Here is a 19069-nt window from a genome sequence, read left to right on the forward strand (position 1 = left end):
GCAAAATTCCCCATCTGATTGCCAATATAGCATTGAATTCTCTGGATGTCTCCTGGGTAATTATTGCATGTATGCTTATGCTTATGTGGTAATTATTGCATGCATGGCGTGGTGTATGTTATTTGCAGATGACAGACGAAATCAAAGCAAGAGTAAATGCTAAGTTAGAGTTATGGAGAAGATTGAGTAGGACTAAGACAGCGTATATGGAGTGCAACTTGAGTAATGTAAGGAGGTGGGACGAGGATGTAGTAAATCTTACTGGACGGGAGGTACCTAAGAGGGATATCTTTTGCTATCTTGGTTCAATTCTACATAAGGAGAGATTGAAGATGATGTTAACCATAGAATAAGAGCAGATTGGTTGAAGTGGAAGCCTGCCTCAGGGGTTCTGTGCGACCATAAAATTCCTACCAAGTTGAAGGAACAGTTTTATAAGACAGCTGTGAGGCCAGCCATGTTGTACGACTCATAATGTTTGGCTGCCAAGAAGCAATATGTGCATAAGATGAGTGTAGCGGAGATGCGAATGCTTAGATGGATGTGCAGCCAGACAAGGTTAGATGAAGTAGAAATGAAGGCATTCGTAAAAAGGTGGGGGTAGCACCAATTTAAGAGAAGATGAGAGAGCACTGCTTAAGATGGTTTGGACATATCCAATGTAGGCCTTTGGATGCTCCATTGAGGAGGCGACTTGTGCCAAGTTGATGAAGTAAAAAGAGGTAGGTTCAGACTGAAAACAACTTGGGTAGAAATAGTGAGGAAACACTTAATAGCTCGGAACATAACAGAGAACATGACCTCGGATAGGATAGAATGGAAGAAAATGATCAACGTAGAAGAACTCAACTAGAGCTAAGATTAGAGCCGGGTAGATTCCTTTCACCTTCTTCATGAAATTTTTTCTAAAGTATTAATTTGGCCGGCCCCAACTAGTTTGGGACAAAGGCTTTGTTGAATTGAGTTGAGTTGAGTATGCTTATGTGGTATTCTTGTCCTACTTTTAACATGGAAGCCAAAATTCACAAAAAACTTTGGAGTTTTGCTTGAAATTTCTTGGGAATGGCTCTCTCTCTCTCTCTCTCTCTATATATATATATATATATATATATATATATATATATATATATATATATATATATATATATATATATATATAGAGGAAAGTGAAGCTACACCGCCGGTGTAGCTAACTTAGCTACACCGCCGGTGTAGCTAACTTAGCTACACCGCCGGCTTAAAATACAATGGGCCCACATTGTTTTGGTGATCCAAACCATTCATTTGATTGGCCCTCACATAGATAGGGTGTCCACCAAAAATCAGCCCCATAGGATCATCCCAACCCTTCAAACTATGGAGGCAAAAATGGACAAATTTGTGAAGGTTTTTACACGTTAATTTTTGCCTCCACAAATCGTAGGGTTGGGATGATCCTTTGGAGCTGATTTTTGGTGGACACCCTATCTATGTGAGGGCCAATCAAATGAATGATTTGGATCACCAAAACAATGTGGGCCCATTGTATTTTAAGCCGGCGGTGTAGCTAAGTTAGCTACACCGGCGGTGTAGCTTCACTTTCCTCATATATATATATATATATATATATATATATATATATATATATATATATATATATATATATATATATGAGGAAAGTGAAGCTACACCGCCGGCTTAAAATACAATGGGCCCACATTGTTTTGGTGATCCAAAGGATTCATTTGATTGGCCCTCACATAGATAGGGTATCCACAAAAAATTAGCTCCATAGGATCATCCCAACCCTTCCAACTGTGGAGGCAAAAATGGACAAATTTGTGAAGGTTTTTACACGTTCATTTTTGCCTTCACAAATCGTAGGGTTGGGATGATCCTATGGAGCTGATTTTTGGTGGACACCTTATCTATGTGAGGGCCAATCAAATGAATTCTTTGGATCACAAAAACAATGTAGGCCCATTGTATTTTAAGCCGGCGGTGTAGCTAACTTAGCTACACCGGTGGTGTAGCTTCACTTTCCTCTCCCTCTCTCTCTCTCTCTATATATATATATATATACACGGTGGTAATGACACCGGCATTTGGGTACCACGTCAGCAAAATTCCCCATCTGATTGCCAATATAGCATTGAATTCTCTGGATGTCTCCTGGGTAATTATTGCATGTATGCTTATGTGGTATTCTTTTCCTACTGTTAACATGGAAGCCAAAATTCATAAAAAACTCTAGAATTTTGCTTGAAATATCTTGGGAATGGTGCTCTCTCTCTATATGTTGGTAATGACACCTCCCTACTTGTTCCCGTACTCTCTTAGTCTATGCCGCGCAAGCAAACAATACTAACTACTATTCTCTGAGGTAATTCTAGGCAAATCCAATGCTTGTCTCCTTCATGTTGACTACTTATTCCACTACTCTCCAAGCCTATGCGAAAGGGCTCTATTTATTTCGACAGAAAATGGGCGTCAGTTTTTTTTATTCCCAATTAAAGTGAAAATATGGGCTTAAAATTTGCTTTACGATAATTTTGCATAAAATAATAACCCGGACAGGTGTGGCTCTTCGGCTTAAAGTCATGGGAATGCTCCCAGTGACGCGAGTTCGAATTCCCAGTAGTAACCCGATGCGTGCATCCATAGGGATTAGTCCCGCCCTAAAATGGGGTGGGGATACCCTATCTCATCCCAAAAAAAAAAAAAAAAAAAAACGAGCCTAAATGAAAAATATTGGCAACAAGAGTACAAATGATCAATTGAAGTTGTTGAAACTAATGCATCTTGTTCTGTCTCATGGTGATTGATCGTCTCAATTAAAAGATAGTTAAAAGATCTACGTCATGAATACACATCGAGTTGGCTAAGCCGATGGCCGATGTTTGCATGGATGGGCTTATCCATTTCTATTTCACTTTAGAGATCCACAACACCTCCGTTGAGCATAATTTTCTTGAAATAATGAATCAAAAAACGAAAAGAAAAAAAGGTAGCTCAACATCCGAAGTTTCTTCATTTTTGCCAGAAGTTACAGGTGGTTCAACCGGATAGAAATGAGAACTCCAACAATTTCTTTCAACACCTCCCCATTTCAAGAATCACTTCAATGATCTTCAATAGTTATACGTATGAGATGGGTGTTGGTTGTCCAAACCATTCTTGTTAGCCCCAATCGTGATAAGAAAAAAAAGTAGTCTATAACAAAGTTTTCCTAGTGTTGATTCCTAGGTGTAGTGCTTTTTTATTGTAATTATCGTAAGGACAACGCTATGATCATGTTTGGCAATCATGAAAATTTTCTCATCGAACTTTAGCTTACCCAGTGTTGATTTAGAGAGATGGGTAGGGGAGTGTTGATAAGGAAAATAAAACCTCTATTTTGAGCACAGTTTTTCTTTTACCTGTTTTTCAGCCACTTCTTATCCTCAATTCACTCATGCCCTCTCAACCCCACCCAACCACGCACCCAAAAGCCCCTCTCCCACCGCTTGATAAACCAATATTTCATAGAATAAACTTTCATGGCTGCCAAACATAGCTTGTAAGTGGAGAGATTCTTAGACTAAACTAAGCCATGTTTGCCATTCAAAAAAAGGGGGCAAGAATAGCCAAACCATTGAAGAGTATCCCTCCTGAGGTAAATGAAATTCTGACTCCCTTGTTTTAATTATGACAGTTCTCTCTTCATTTTAATTATGACAGTTCTCTCTTCATTTTACACTTTTCTAATTAACTATAAAAAGCTATTTTAGGGCAGTGATATCCTCCCCCCCACTAACAGAAAATGTTAGCTTCTAAGCCTTTTGAAGTTAACGGTGGCTCCTCCACCCCTTTGTATATCCTAACGATATCTGTTTGGGGGGGGGGGGGGGGGGGGGGGGAATATCACTGCCCCTATTTTAGTATCAACAGACAATTAGAAAGTGGAGTGCCACTATCAAAACAATGGGGTGCAGGTATAATTTTCCCAATTTAATCATAAAGGATCGTAATATAAACTTATGGCATCTGATTCATTGGTTTGCTTGGTGCAGGATCAGGTTGCAGCTTTTATACAACCCCATTCGTTAAGGGTTGAATTTTTCTATTCATTTCTATTTGCAAGTTTGGTACACAATATTCTCTTTACTTATATTTAGGAAAACCATTCAAATCTTTCTCAAATGCCTAAATTCATGGGAGGTGAATAGATAATAAAGTTGGAAGGTAATAACTATATATGAGAGCTGGAAACATGGAAGTTTGAGCATCAAACCGGCTATCTGTTTGTGTTGAAATTGTTCTAAATTGACTTTGTAGAATGAATCCATTTCTTAAACTTCCAAAACTACTTGATATTAGAAAACAAGTTGATGAAAAATCAAAGATACAGGAATAACTTTGCTAAGCAACAGTAGCAACATGTGGAAGCTCCATGGCAAGTGCAACTAGGACAAACCAATACTCCCAAAGCCTCCCACCACACATCTGTGAGCCGAAAATTATGCATTGATGTTGAGCTCTTCCACCGCTATCACGCCATTTGAGTTTCATCAAATTAGATAAACTTTGCTGGGTCACCAGAATACTAATCAAAAGATGGCAACAGAAAATTTCAATACTGGAGAGGTACAAAAGGCTAAGAGAGGGTAAGGTGAGAGATTACTGAACAGGTTCTCAAGCAGTACCAGAAATAAGGAACTGTTACATTATCTGTTGTAGTCTGACTTAACCAGTTCTTCAACAGAGTTTCTATACTTGGCAATCAGATCCCTGCCATAATTAAAGTAGTCAATTAGTGCAAGCATTATACTAAATTAAGTTCAATAATGAAAACTTTTAATGCAAATAGTTATATCGGTAGATATTAATTTAAACCTGCGTTGATTTAACAAATGCTCACTTTCCTCCAATTTATGCTTCTGCCCCTCGACTGTCTGAGAATGAAAACACATCCCAATACAGAGGCATTGACAAAATTGAAATTGCAAATAAGGTATAATATGAAACATCAACTTAAAAATAATAAATGATAAACACCAAAACCTTCCTTGTCTAGGTCAGATTGAGTGGTTTAAAATCTGATCTGGAAATCAATTCATTGTTAGAGCTATCCTGTTAACCAACCCATATGGGGTTGGCACGTTGGCTGGTGTCATGGGTTTGCTCCCAATAGACGCGAGTTTGAACACCCGCCATCCGTAGGGTTTAGTCTTGCCCTAAATGGGGTGGGGATACCCCATGTAATCCCCCCCCCCCCCCCCCCCCAAATAAAAATAAAAATCCTGTTAAGCACTATCGATGTGATTAATCCTAGATGGGAACCCACGTCACCAATGTGATTGCAAGGGCATTGAATTGTGGCATGGCCACATCAGAATAACAAAACCTTACTTAGAGCCAAACAAGATAACCTGGCAAACCCAATATTCAATATATAAACTTGCATGAAGAGACTCTATGAGTTCAGAAATTGAACCCTTGAATTGGTGCATGACCACGGCAGAATAACCCAACTGGCTCGGAACCAAAAAAAGATAACCTGGCAAACCCAATATTCAATATATAAACTTGCATGAAGAGCCACTATGAGATCATAAATCGAACCTTCTGTCATCCGGGTATAGGTTTTTAATAGCAGTAATGGGCTCCAAAGTCCAAACCACTGCATCCACCTTATCTATGCCCATTCTTCTCATAGCAGTCACTTGGAAGAAAACTCTTGGGATTTAGGACATCTAAGAAATGTCAATCGGAGAGACAGTGTGTAAGTACCCCATGAAAAAAAAGTCCTGTTCAACTTTGAAGTTTATGTTGATACCTGTAATGTTGACATTGCAATGCCCTAATCGATGTTGACATTGCAATGCCCTAATAGAACTTACGAAGTTACATCAATCCTATTCGAAGAGGTTTCCAATTAGTACAAATCCTTTTCCAAAATTTATCTGATTGAGCACTCATTTCGACATTTCCATGTCCCCGCTATTTGGTCCAAAACAGCTAGCAGAATTTTCTCTTTTTAGATACTAGCTCACCGACTCACATTGTTAGCAGATTTTCTAAAATATGGTAGAGTGACCAGTTCATATGTGCAATATGTAAGAGAATGTGTTCACATACGCCAATTGGGAGGAACAGAAACAACCAAGGCTTCAAGTTTTTCCATTTTGGAGGACAAAGTGCCTTCTCTCCTGAAGCCACATGGAGGTGATGACATGCATCAAGAGTAGAAAGGGAGAGTGAACCAGAACCATCAGAACTGATCTTAGCATGATGTAGCTTATAGGACCACCAGCAGCTCAACAGGTGAATCTATTGCAATAAAGATAGAGATCTTGTGAATTTTCAAGGCTCATCATTGAGTGGACTGTGCAAGCTGTTGCATCCTTTGCAAGGAGAGTGAGGAAACAAGGGATCACCTACTGTTGCATTGTCCTTACTAGCAATGTCTGGAAGAGTTTTGCAATCGTTGCAAAGAAGTTTGTGGCAGATGGCGCTCTTTGCCATGATCTGCACCTTATGGACTGAGAGGAATGGAACGTTGATTGAGGCAAAGGAGGTGCCGCTTAGTTAGTTGATTTTGAAAATCAAAGTGTTCATTTTCCATTGGACTCAGATGCCTGTCGAGTTTAATGGCTTTGCGTTATAAGACTTTACTCATAAGTGGGTTGAAATTCTCCATGGACACATTCGAAGAAGGAAAATTTCTACCACGTGGAAAGGCCATCCTGCAAATACGATCAAACCATGATGATGCCCAAGTTAAAATTTTCTTTCATAGCATATATCAATCTCCAAACTCCTGACTATCAACCACTATGAGCACATCTAAGTTCCCATTGATTTCCCTCCAATCCATAGCCTATCATAGATCCTCACGAGGCTTCCCTCCCTTCACCATACCTCCATAGCCATTTTCCCATAATATTCAAATCCTCCACTCGATGTTACCCCTTCTCCACTTCTTCTCGGTTTACACATCTCATTCCAATTTATTGGATGCTTAAATTTGTATTTTCCTCTACTTCCACCAGAAATCCTTTGAAGCTTTTCCAAATGCCACTCGAGTTATGAATCTTGAAATGCGACATGGCATAGAGCAGAATATTCAGGAGTGTCACTTTAATAAAATTTACCCCCCAAAGAAATATGCCTTATTTTCCCTGTTGCAAGTTTCTTCTCAACTCCCTCAATCACTAATGCTCACTAATTCTTCGACAACATTCGCAACCCACGAGGAAGACCAAAATAAAAGATTGGAAGGGTTTCAGCTCTGCATCCAGTATATTAGCTAACGTCCAAGCTCCTATCACTCTCCACATTAACACATACCAATAAGGCAATGAGCTCTTTGAAAAATTGAGTATGAGACCAGGCAAACCTTCAAACCATCCGAGCACAACACAAAGGTTTTACAATTCTTTCTCATTTGTTTATTTTCTAGAACACAGATTCCTCCTCCTAATTTGTGAAGGTTAAAATATGATACGCATACTGGAGATGGGAAATCAAAGGAATATGAATAACAACATGAAAACCTTTTGACAAACCACGAGGCTCTGCCCGGCTCGGCAAGTGACTCAAAGCTTCCCAGAAAAAAATGGAACTCGCGATGGTAAAAGAAAGTTGATTGCAAGCATCATAATGAAGATTAAGATATCCACAGTCAAAGGAACAAGGACGTGGAATTGGAGGATGGTGTATATTACCACTCCTCTAGTATATATGACTAAATCAAGGTGGAACCCATCACCTTCTAACATCATTAAGCTAAAATTTCATGGAAGTTCACATGGAAGCATTGTATACATGGAACCTTGCAAATATATGCACAAACTCGCAAAATATGACAAAAAACATTACATGGAAGCATTACATAATCTCATTAACCAAAACTTACACTCCTACTCGATCATTTTTTTGGGTATAAGTTCCAAACAAGAAAGGAGTGGGATCATTACTTACCACGACTTTTGAATTAATGGATCCTGATATGGAGTTGAGCAGTTGCTGGCATTTGTCGAAATGGTTTGTCAATTCATTAACCTGCCGCAAAATTATAATCAATAATAAGGTAGATGGATATGCATGTTGTTTGGTTGTGTTGAACTCAAAAGATCATCAAAGTAAAGGGGTAGAAGTAAAATCTTATCAAAGAAAAGGGGTAATAAGAAAAGTGATTATATGCTTATTCCTTAGGCGCTGTTTGGATGGCAAGAATTTTGTGGAAAAGTTTGGAAAAGAAGCGAAGATAACTGGAACCAACCCTATTCAAATTTTATTTAGAGGGACTCATAATTTATGATAATATCCATCCAAATTAACCTAAATTATATCATTTCCTCCTATATTATGGAAAGAAAAAAAAAATCCCAAGAAATTTTTTTTCCATCAGAAATGTTCTTCTTGCAATCCAAACAGGGCCTAAATTCAAATGGATGTGAAATTTGTCGCGACCAAGTTGGGCAATAGTAATGAAGAAATTACAAACAGAATTTGTGATAAGAGAGAAAATAAAACAAATCTTAGGAAAAATGAAAAGGGGAGAGGAGAAAAAGCTAACCAAAGCATCAGAATTCTGATCACGGGTTCCGCTTTCAACTGCATCTGCTAACTTTTCCACTAACTGAGAAAAAGAAAAGAAACCCAAGTGAGTCAGATTAGAAATCAAGCTTCTTTAGCTACTAAACAAACAGGGAATGGAAGAAAAACAAGAGATTAAGAAGAGGAGGAAATTAGGGCAGATGCCCACATGCAAGAGATGGAAATGAGAAGCTAATGACTGGTGATGATGTTGCTGTTGTTGTTGATGGTGACGATAAGAGGGTTCTTGATTTATCATCATCATCATATTGGGGGGATTTGTAGCTGTTGTTGTGTTAGGGTTAGGGTTCTGATTGTGACTCGGAATTGTCATCCAGTTCCCTCCACTGTACGGATGATCCATTTCAGAGAGAGAGAGAGAGAGAGAGAGCCCAATTTAGGGTTTTATTCAGTACTAAGCTCTCACTTGCGAGCACAGTTTTGCACGTGACCCTAACACATGGATTTTCTATACGGTCTTTTAGCAAGAGATGAATGGCCGTGCATGCACGTGCATCCCAAAAACAGTGGGGCCCACATTATTTGTGGTGATCCAAACCATTCATTTGTTGGGGATTATATTAGATAGTGTCCCGAAACTCTTGTCCGTAGGACACAGTGGAGGTTTCCATTACATTTTAAACATCCATAAATCCACACTCTATCTACGTCAGGGCCCAACAAATGGATGGTTTGGATTACATAAATAATGTGGGCCAGTGTTATTTTTTGTGCTACACGTGCATGAACATCCGTATTTTCTCTTTACCAAGCTGCATATAATTGCCAAAATTGAGTGCAATGAAATTTTATTTCAAATGCAATAAGAAGTGGGCCTGAGTGCAATGCCTAATATTTTTCAAGAAGTACAGTGGGGCCCACTTCATAAGATGATCCAAACCGTTCATTTGTTGGGCCAAAACGTAAATAGGTGGGACTTGTAGATCATCTCTCCTTAAGATGATCCAACCCTCCGATCGGACCATCGGTACGGGGCTGCACGTAATAAAAAGGGTTACCATAATCTACAAATGAACGGTAAAGGTCATCTTATGAAGTGCTGGACTTCACGTGCACACCGCATCTAAAAATAGATTTTTTTGTCAGGCCTAGTAATGGACTCACACGCGCACTCACCATATAAAAATCTCTTTTGTTCATAAAACTCAAAAGCAGAACTAAAAACCTAAAAACGGCTCCATCTTCTCCAGGACAAAGCTAGCTTTCATCTCACCCGAGAACAGACATCTGAAAAACCCTTCAAGGTAAGACTCTATCACTTCTTTTTCTCTATATTTTTCGTTTTATTCTTTTCCAAGGCAGGCAAATACAATTTCTTATCTCTCAAAATGTTTTTAAGAGAATTTACTCAGTTGGGTGCTTTTTCTTTCTGAAGGTTTTGTCAACTTTCTTGTATCTCTCATGACATAGTAGACTTGCCTTATAAGTTTGGTATGGTACTTTCTATTAATGCCTTCCTTTACAAGCACTTGGGAGTTGGGACATTGTTTTTTTAATTTTTGAATATAATGAGATAGAGAATTCTATTAAAAGATGCATAGAAGTAGGAAATGAAAATAGCCAGACCAGATGAGTTTTCCATGTGAGGATCATTTATATATTAATTTATAGGTTTCTTTGACATTTTTTCACCATTGATGTATATCATTTGAATAGATAAGATATGCTATTTTCTTCAATGCTTTACATAGCCATGCAAATTTAATGGAACATTAGTGAGTTTTTGGCTCGTCTTATTTGTAGTGGTGATAATCCTAGCTAAATCGGCATTGCAAATATGTTTATAAAGTGCGTGCATGGTTGTGAACATATTGGATCTCGCAAGTCAAATGAAAAGTGTTCTGCACACAAATGTTAGATGTAAATTCTGTGTTCATTTTACTTATTAGGACTGCTATACATAATTTGAAGATCATGCTAGATGGACATTATGCGGTCATTTTATTAGTCAGCAATTGTGTATTTTGTCTACCCATTTTAAGCTCAATTATAGGGTTGAAATCTGCAGTATACCTTTTACTCTAGCTAAGATTGATGGGTTTTTTTTTTTTTTTTTTTTTTTTTTTTTTTTTTTTTTTGTTTTTTTGGTAATTTTGAAAGCTTACTTGCTCTTTTGGTTCTAGATGCGGCCTAGAGCAGAAGCAAAATCTAAAGACCTTCAATGACATTGGTTTTTTCATCAGGGAGGCTTGGCATCCCTTGTCCCTAAAACATAACAAAACCCAAGATCCACAAATCGAGCAGCTTTAATGGCGTTGGCATCCCGCATCTACAAAAGAATTAAACCCATCACTTCTTGTCTTAGAACTCGACCCTTCTCTCTCTCCACCCATCCAAAGCCATCTGAAGACTCAATAGGAGACCCTCGGTTCCTTCTCCACAACTCCCCCAAACCCAGACTGTATGATCACTCCTCCACCCTACTTTTCCCAAAAACTCACATCTCAGTCCTTCCCAATGGAATCCGTGTTGCCACTCAAACATCTCCAGCCTCTGCCTCGTCTACGGCCTCCATTGGTGTTTGGATTGATGCTGGCAGCCGCTTTGAGAGCCCCCAAACCAATGGTACTGCACACTTCCTTGAACACATGATCTTCAAGGGCACTAGACGCCGTTCTGCTCGTTCCCTTGAGGAAGAGATTGAAAACATGGGTGCACGCCTCAATGCCTACACTTCTCGTGAGCAGACCACCTTTTATGCCAACATTCTACTTGACGATGTCCCTGTGGCTATTGATATCCTTGCCGATATCTTGCAGAATTCGCGGTTCACTGAACAAGCTATTGGGCGCGAACGTAATGTTATCCTTAGAGAGATGGAAGAAGTACGTCATTGCATCATTTTTCGTGCATTTCCTTTAAGTTTTTCATAATCTTTCTTTGCTTTTCATGGGTTTGTAGTTTATGGATTAGACAGGTACAAGGGCAGACTGAAGAAGTAATCTTTGATCACTTGCATTCAGCGGCATTCCACAATCATCCGTTGGGGAGCACAATTTTAGGGCCACCGGAGAACATACGGACGATCTCAAAGGTGGATTTATATGACTACATTTCCACACATTACAGTGGCCCTAGAATGGTAAGTCAAAACTTTTTATATTCGAACATTTTTTTTCCTTCTTGTGGTTAAAATCAAAACACTGATTGTCGAGGTGAATGTTTAATATGTTGTTAGGTTGTTTCTGCTGCTGGTGCTGTTAAACATGAAGATATTGTTAAGCAAGTCAGTAGATTGTTCAGAAATCTTTCTAATGATCCAACCACCGCAGCCCAGCTTGTTGATAAAAACCCAGCTATCTTTACTGGTTCAGAGGTATTCGGTTATTTTACTTGTTATTTTGTTTTTGCTTAATACTGAGAGATTGTTTTATGTGCTTATTGTGAGTTAATGTTGTTTTGTCAAATTAATCAATTGTTTTTGTTGTTTCTAGGTGCGAGTGGAGAACAATGACATGCCTCTTGCGCATTTTGCGGTAGCTTTCAAGGGGGCAGCATGGGCCGATCCAAACTCTATGCCTTTAATGGTGATGCAATGCTTATTGGGGTCTTGGAATAAAAGTGTAGGTGTCGGCAACTATTCGGGGTAAGATCTTATGTCAATTCAAAACCTTCATGGGTCACACACTCCTTTGCTGAATTTCTACTCATCTTTCCCACAAAAAGAAATCCTGGGCATCGTAGATGGTTTAGCATGTAGGGAGATTGAGTTCCCACTGCTCGCCTGCTTATATAAGTGGGGCACTACTACCTTATAATGGCGTGTGGTTGTTTTCTTGCTTCGTTACAGTATGATTAGCTACTAATTTCAAATTTCTCAAAAGAAAAAACAATCCAGCTGTTTCAGATTGATTTGGTAGTTCAAGCTATAGTACTAATGTGAAGAATGTTCTGTATTGAAAATGATCAGGTCAGAGCTTGCTCGTAGAGTTGGCACATACAACTTGGCTGACAGTATAATGTCCTTCAACACTAATTATCGTGACACAGGATTATTTGGCGTCTATTCCACTGCCATGGTAACCAGCTTTGGTTTTATGGTTCTTTACTATTCCCATTTGTCTCTGAAATAATATTTGCATATATGTTGGTACCTATGATTTAGCGTATGGACACGTATTTGTGTAATAATCAATAATTGTATGTGCATGTGTATGTGTCACCATTTCCAGATTTTTAGATGCTTCAATGTTAGACAACTCATATCTGTGTCCAAACTCGACATACGAATCCATATTGACAAATTATGATTATATATACTTTCTATTTTAGCTGTGTCCCCGTTTCTAAATTTTGGGGGTTTGCCGTGTCCGACACTCCGTGTTAGTGTCGACATGCGACACTCTTGTCCGTGTCCACAAATCATAGTTGGTACACACTACACACATATATGTATTAACTTGGGTTGTTTCATGCAAGTTAGTGTAGCCATTAAACTCATAGTTTTGTTTTGATCATTTTTCATCTTGCACAATGCTTGGCTCCCTTAACTTCTGTAATAAATAGCATATAGCATATCATGCTATTGGTATACCAGATATAACCTTTTGCTTTAACTTATTAATTATAGAAAAGTACACATTGCACGTTTAGATATGGGCTCATACCAATCCATGCTACTTGGTACATAAAGATGGTGACGTGTGCAGTAATTTTGACACAATGACATTCATTTATCTTGAATTTCTTTTGTGTGAAATGGTCTTTTCTGGGTCATATTGTGGATCTTTTGAGGGTTGGGCTTATGCTTCTTGGCCTCTAAGGAGCAGATCCTATGGAGCTTAGCTTTACTCACTACTCTATGATTATTTTGGAAGGAGAGAAATAACATTCTTCAAGGACTTTCAAGTAAAGCTTACTATATTCAATGACGCAACTTTCTCCACCATGGTGCACTGGGCTTCTGTCCTGCCTGAATTTTGTGATATTTCGGAGTCGTTTATTTGGCACTCTTGGGCTGAGGTATATAGTTGAGTAGGTCAGTGGTGGATAAACCTTCGTCTAGGTGGCCTCCTCCACCCCTTAGGTTCTTTAAGCTGAACTTGGATGGCTCTAACTTGGGAAATTCGTGCCCTACAGCTATTGGGGGCCTTCTCCACAATGCTAAGGATGAGGCATCATTTGGCCATTGTTGGTTTGATCGGTGAGAAAGATTCTAACGAGGCAGAGGTTTGTGCTTTGTTGTCTTGAATTCGACTCATAAACCGGGTCACCTTGATTTTTCAAATATGGAAGGTCACATGCTCAACATGATTTGTTGGTTGAAGAAGTAGGTGAGCTACCTTGGAGATTTGCCGACGCCATTGAGGAAGTGTTGGAAAGGGTTGAGGGGTACTCCACATTGTTTCAGCATGTTTGGCATTCGGCGAATTGTGATACTCGTCATTTGGCCATTCCTTGGTGGCTAGAATAGCGTTTGAAACCTTTAATCATTTCCCTCATTTGGCCATTTCTCTCTCTCTCTCTTGATTGTCTTGGTTCTAACCATCTCAGTCTTTGGGCTTGCTCTTTCTCTAATAAATTGTTACTATTAAAAACAAAATCCCATCTCCTTCCTAAGCCTACCAGCAAAGAAGCTTCACCAAAATTTTAGACACTTCCCACCAAACTAATAGGACAGAAATTTTAGTCAAGCATTCTGTCCTGTCTTTCTTAGAGACGAGCAAAATAAAGGTTTCACCCATACTTGTAAGTGAAGCCTCTCGTAGAACTCACAAAACAATGTCATCAAATCCTTTTTCATAGAATCCGAACATCTGGGAAAGGATTCCAAATTAAAGCCATTAGGCCCAGGGTCTCTATTCCCTTCATCAAGAAAAGGCATTCTCTACTTCCTCCTCACTAATCTGGTACTCTAAATTGGTTCTGAAATGGGAAGAGAATTGTTCTCAGAGGAGTAAAGGAGAGATTATGAGCGGTGTATCTTCCTTCTAAACATGAGAGACTTGATGGGGCTTGAGCAGTGGAGTATGTGCCAGGGCCTTAGGTGTCTCAACATGATGGAAGCACGATACCTCCCATATGCATTATATCCATAAGAGAAAATTGTCTCCCATTATGAAGTAATCTATCCTGCCATTATAATTTTGAATTGAGATTGTTTGCTTTATTTTTATTTTTTATTTTGGAAAAAATAGAGTTACACCCCCTCAACTTTCTGACACATTCAACGATAACCCTAGAGTTTCAAACTCATCAACTGCACCCCCTGACTTTTCAATGTGTATAAGGTAGACCCCCTCAGTTGACGGTCCGTCCACAAATCGAAGGGTTAGGATGATCCTATGGAGTTGATTTTTTGGGCACACCCTATCTATGTTAGGACCCATCAGATGAATGCTTTGGATCATCCGAACAACGTGGGCCCACTATGTTTTTGGTCGGCCGACTAGAGAAGGTTCTCTAGTCGACCGACTAGAGACAAGATCTTAATTAGCATTGATAATGTTTCGAAAGAGGGGGTCTACCTTATACACATTGAAAAGTCAGGGGGTGTAGTTGATGAGTTTGAAACTACAGGGTTGTTGAATGTGTCAGAAAGTTTTTTTTTTTTTGTTGTTGTTGTGTGTGTGGGGGGGGACTGTAATTTTCCCTTTTTTTTTTCAAAAAGGTAACATAACTTAATTAAAGCAATACCAAGTTACATCGACAGACCGATGATGCCCTGTAATACAAGTCGGATCTATTGACACCCGTTTTGGCCAATTTATCTGCCAATTGTCCTAGGGATATGCGTAAAGGAAAAATCCATAAAGCGCACAATCATCAGGATTGTATGCGTTGTCTTTCTATGCTGTCTTTGATTTCGTGAGAACTGGATCACATGTAATTTGTGTTCCTTTTTTATATCCTTCTAAATGAAAGTTCTAGGTGTACATAATGTTAATGTGAGAAATGATGTGATTCTTGGGGCTGTACTTGAGCATTCTAAAAGGGGTGGGCATATATGGGTTTATTATATAAATGATCTTCAATAACTTCAGTTTTTCCAGACAATAATATGATGAAAACACTATATGCGCTTTCACCATGCTAGGAAATCATGGAAACTACTTATTTTATATATTTTCCCCTTTTAACCATCCATTAATGCATGGCTTCAAGGGTATTGTTCCTTTGTGTTTTCTAATATGCCATTGTTCTCTTTAACTATTCCATCTCTCATATTAAAGAATTTTGGATTCAGCCCGATTGCTTGCATGATTTGTCACTTGCAATAATGGAAGAGCTTAGGAGAATGGCATACCAAGTCACAGAAGCGGAAGTTATACGAGCTCGAAATCAGGTATGAGGCATAACATCTGGAACAGGGAGAATGTGTATATCTCTTGTTTGCTTGCACTTTTTTATTTATTTTGAGGAATTTGGATAATTGGTAATCTTTATTATGTTGCATTGTCACAAGCTAAGTTCTTCTCGCTTCCCAAATTTAGGGGAAGCAGACACTTCCTACGCCTCTTAGTTAAACGTACACTTCCCATTTAGGTGATTATTTCTTCCTAAAAGAATTTTTTCTCCTTTTGTTAATGCTGAAGGAGCGTATTTAAGAAAAGAGTGCATTTAAAACTTGAAAACTTCTCTTAAGTTTCATATTTATATCTGTTTGTCTGCTTAGGGCGGCCCAGTGCACGATGCTCCCGCCATTGCGAGAGTCTGGGGAGGGCTAGATGTACTCAGCTTTACCCCTGCTTTGCAGAGAGGCTGTTTCCGTGACTCGAACCCGTGACTACCAGGTCACAATGGAGCAACCTTACCGTTGCGCCAAGGCTCACCCTCACAATGGATCTGCTTGTCTGCTTGCACTTATTTATTTATTTCGAGGAATTTGGACAATTGGTAATTTTGACTGTTACCCTGTCATGACTCGTGAGAGTTCTTGTGACAGAGGTTACCTTATGATAAGTGTGGGATATTAATATCTTTTTTTTATCTCTGAGTAACTTGAATGTTTTGTGTTTTGGGTGCATTTATATTTGAGTTGACGATGTTTTCCTTTGTTGCTGGTGACTGTCGAATCAAACCTATATGTCTTTCAAGTTGCCTACCATGCTCGGAAATTGTTGAGTTCTTACATTAGCATAATAAATTTTAATAGATCTTATATTATTTTCTTTTGACATTCAGCATCCCTTGAATTGCAATTATCTTCGACATACCTGTTATCCATTATAAATGCATTATTCCCCTTTTGATCTCTGTATTTATTTTTCTTATTTAACTTTTTGTTTGGCTTTGTGAACTGACAATATTAGGACTATTTCTCTTTGGAATTCTTCTTGTGCAGTTGAAATCTGCCCTTTTACTTCATATTGATGGAACCAGTGCTGTTGCTGAAAACAATGGACGGCAGGTAAATTGCAATGCTATTGAAAACATTCCGTTACTGTTTATTTCAGATGCCCTGCGCATTATATTTATTAGTATAAGTTTTATGGTCTTGCTATTTAAGCATAAGTTGCAATGCCTTTCTGCATTATGATATAAGAAAGATACCTTCCTTTGACTGCAGATGCTGACATATGGCCGGGTGGTCCCATTCTTGGAGTTGTTTGCTCGTATAGATGCTGTTGATGCTAATACAGTCAAGGATACCGCAAAGGACTTCATAATTGATAAGGCAACCCATTATTTCCTTCTCTTTTACACTTTTTGATGTGGTGAAAGTAAGACATGTACAAAGCTCATGATCTTTTTATTTCAAGGATTGACACCATAATCCTTACCACTAAACCAGTAAAGGTTTTGAACAAATGAGAAGGATTGACACCATGATCCCTAGTTCATCAACTCTTGAAGTGAGCCGATAATACACACAACTTCCCTTTTCTACGCCCTCTTTTAGCCAATTTTTCCGCTTGTTCATTAGCTGACCTTCTCATATGGTTAAAGTCCAGCTTATCTCCATTGTAACACCTCCAATCTTCCACGGCCCTAGAACTTGGTTTTTAATAAAAGTTTGTTACCTTTCAAGAAAAAAGCAAAGGGTCTAAAGAAGAATTTATGTTACAACATTTAACGAGTGCTAATGGCTTTTTATCCAGAAATCATGAAGTCCAACTTTTAACTTTATTTTTTACATCAGGATGTTGCAATTGCTGCATTGGGGCCAATTCACCGGTTGCCGGACTACAATTGGTTTCGTTCTCAGACAAGTATGAAATAAATGCAAACAGAAGAACCTCCATCATTAAACTTCTTGGATCCCAAAGTTTCAAGCCACTACATTGTCCTTCACTTTTTTTGTTGTACTTGGAAGTCATCAGTTTCATGTAACTTTATGCTCTCCCTTGTTTATCTTCTTTTCAAAATTCCAATGTGTATTGATATCTTAAATTTATTGTCATCATTTATATATGAACTGCACCTTACTTATGTTGAAATATAGTTGAATAATTACTGTTTAGAATTCTTTCTTTTACAGTTGATGCTGTTATTGGCACCTCCCAGTTTTTTTCCTTCTATTGGCACCTTTTTTTTGTGTGTAATTTTGACAGTGGCCCCCTTCCCATCTACTGTTTCACTAGCAGGTCTCCAGATAAAGAAAGAGGGGGTGCAAATGAAAAAAAAACAAGGAGCGCGAATTACGAACTCCCTTATATTTAATCTGATGAACATGAGGAGAATTTATATGATGAGTGGGCGTGTTTACACGTACTCTGCATCCCAGCATCCCATCCTTGATCTTTGATTGGTACTTTTCGAGGAGCTGCTGTTGGATCAAATGTCAAGGGTGGTACGTTTATCGTACTACCTTTACATGTTTATATTCCCATTCATCATATAATTTCTCGAACATGAGATATAAAAATAAATAAAAATTGTTCATCTGATTTGCTGGATCTTGGCTTGGCCAGGGCTCAAAGATGTAGCAACTAGACAATCTTAGCCGTTCAATTGATGATTGCAAATGGTTGATCGACTATACTAGATGGTAGGGCTGCAACTCGGGTCGGGCGGGTCGGGTTTTGGAGAACCCAACCCTACCCGAGAAATATCTCGGGTCGGGTTTTTTTTTCCGAAAACCCACGATTCCCAAACCCGGCCCTACCCATGATAAATCTCGGGTTGGGTTTTTTCATGTTGACGCAATTTTTTAAGGAAAATTCTTGTTTGGCAAGGCAACTCAACTCATAGAAGTAGAAATTACACTCACATTACACTTGAATCAAACAATGATGTAATTACACTCACATTACACTTGAATCAAACAATGCTGTAATCAAACAATGTTGTAATTACAATCAAACAATGCTGAATCAAACACTAGAATCAACTCAACTCATAGAAGCAAAACTTACACTCACATACAATAAGAGTGGGTGCGTGGGTTTTCACTTTTAACTTTTAACTAACAATAGAAAAAAATGTACATACTACAACTTATGTAACTCGGGTCGGGCCCCTTCAAACCCGGCTCGACCCGAGATTCATGTGGGCTTTTGAATGCTCAACCTGAAACCCATGAAACCTGAACCCAACCTAGGCT

General features: G+C 38.7%; 2 protein-coding genes across 10 annotated transcripts; one reads left to right on the forward strand and one right to left on the reverse strand.

Annotated features, from left to right (window-relative positions):
• Window positions 1–4306: 4306 nt before the first annotated feature.
• MED9 (mediator of RNA polymerase II transcription subunit-like protein) lies at window positions 4307–8981 on the reverse strand. Of its 7 annotated transcripts, none has more exons than XM_077355688.1 (6): window positions 8732–8981; window positions 8543–8605; window positions 7945–8025; window positions 4855–4913; window positions 4665–4749; window positions 4307–4507 (listed from the first exon to the last, which is right to left on the reverse strand). In XM_077355688.1, the coding sequence occupies exons 1-5, from the start codon at window positions 8924–8926 to the stop codon at window positions 4686–4688; spliced, it is 462 nt and encodes a 153-aa protein (XP_077211803.1). In that variant the 5' UTR covers window positions 8927–8981; the 3' UTR covers window positions 4307–4507; window positions 4665–4685. The 7 variants fall into 7 exon arrangements, with proteins under 7 accessions (XP_077211803.1, XP_077211801.1, XP_077211805.1 ...); XM_077355686.1 differs by having other exon boundaries at window positions 4307–4543; XM_077355690.1 differs by having other exon boundaries at window positions 4307–4543; window positions 4648–4749.
• Window positions 8982–9696: 715 nt separating this feature from the next.
• On the forward strand, window positions 9697–17989 carry LOC143847029 (putative mitochondrial-processing peptidase subunit beta, mitochondrial). 3 transcript variants are annotated; one of them, XM_077355692.1, is made up of 10 exons: window positions 9697–9827; window positions 10707–11408; window positions 11501–11665; window positions 11762–11899; window positions 12018–12169; window positions 12494–12602; window positions 15770–15868; window positions 16868–16933; window positions 17093–17200; window positions 17666–17989. In XM_077355692.1, the coding sequence occupies exons 2-10, from the start codon at window positions 10833–10835 to the stop codon at window positions 17744–17746; spliced, it is 1494 nt and encodes a 497-aa protein (XP_077211807.1). In that variant the 5' UTR covers window positions 9697–9827; window positions 10707–10832; the 3' UTR covers window positions 17747–17989. The 3 variants fall into 3 exon arrangements, with proteins under 3 accessions (XP_077211807.1, XP_077211808.1, XP_077211809.1); XM_077355693.1 differs by having other exon boundaries at window positions 9703–9827; window positions 10767–11408; XM_077355694.1 differs by lacking the exon at window positions 9697–9827 and having other exon boundaries at window positions 11103–11262; window positions 11343–11408.
• The last annotated feature ends 1080 nt before the right edge of the window (window positions 17990–19069 follow it).

The sequence above is a fragment of the Tasmannia lanceolata genome, unplaced genomic scaffold, assembly GCF_043159265.1.
Source record: "Tasmannia lanceolata isolate RefF3 unplaced genomic scaffold, GAP_Taslan_0.1 ptg000015l, whole genome shotgun sequence".
In the NCBI taxonomy this organism is placed as follows: domain Eukaryota; kingdom Viridiplantae; phylum Streptophyta; class Magnoliopsida; order Canellales; family Winteraceae; genus Tasmannia; species Tasmannia lanceolata.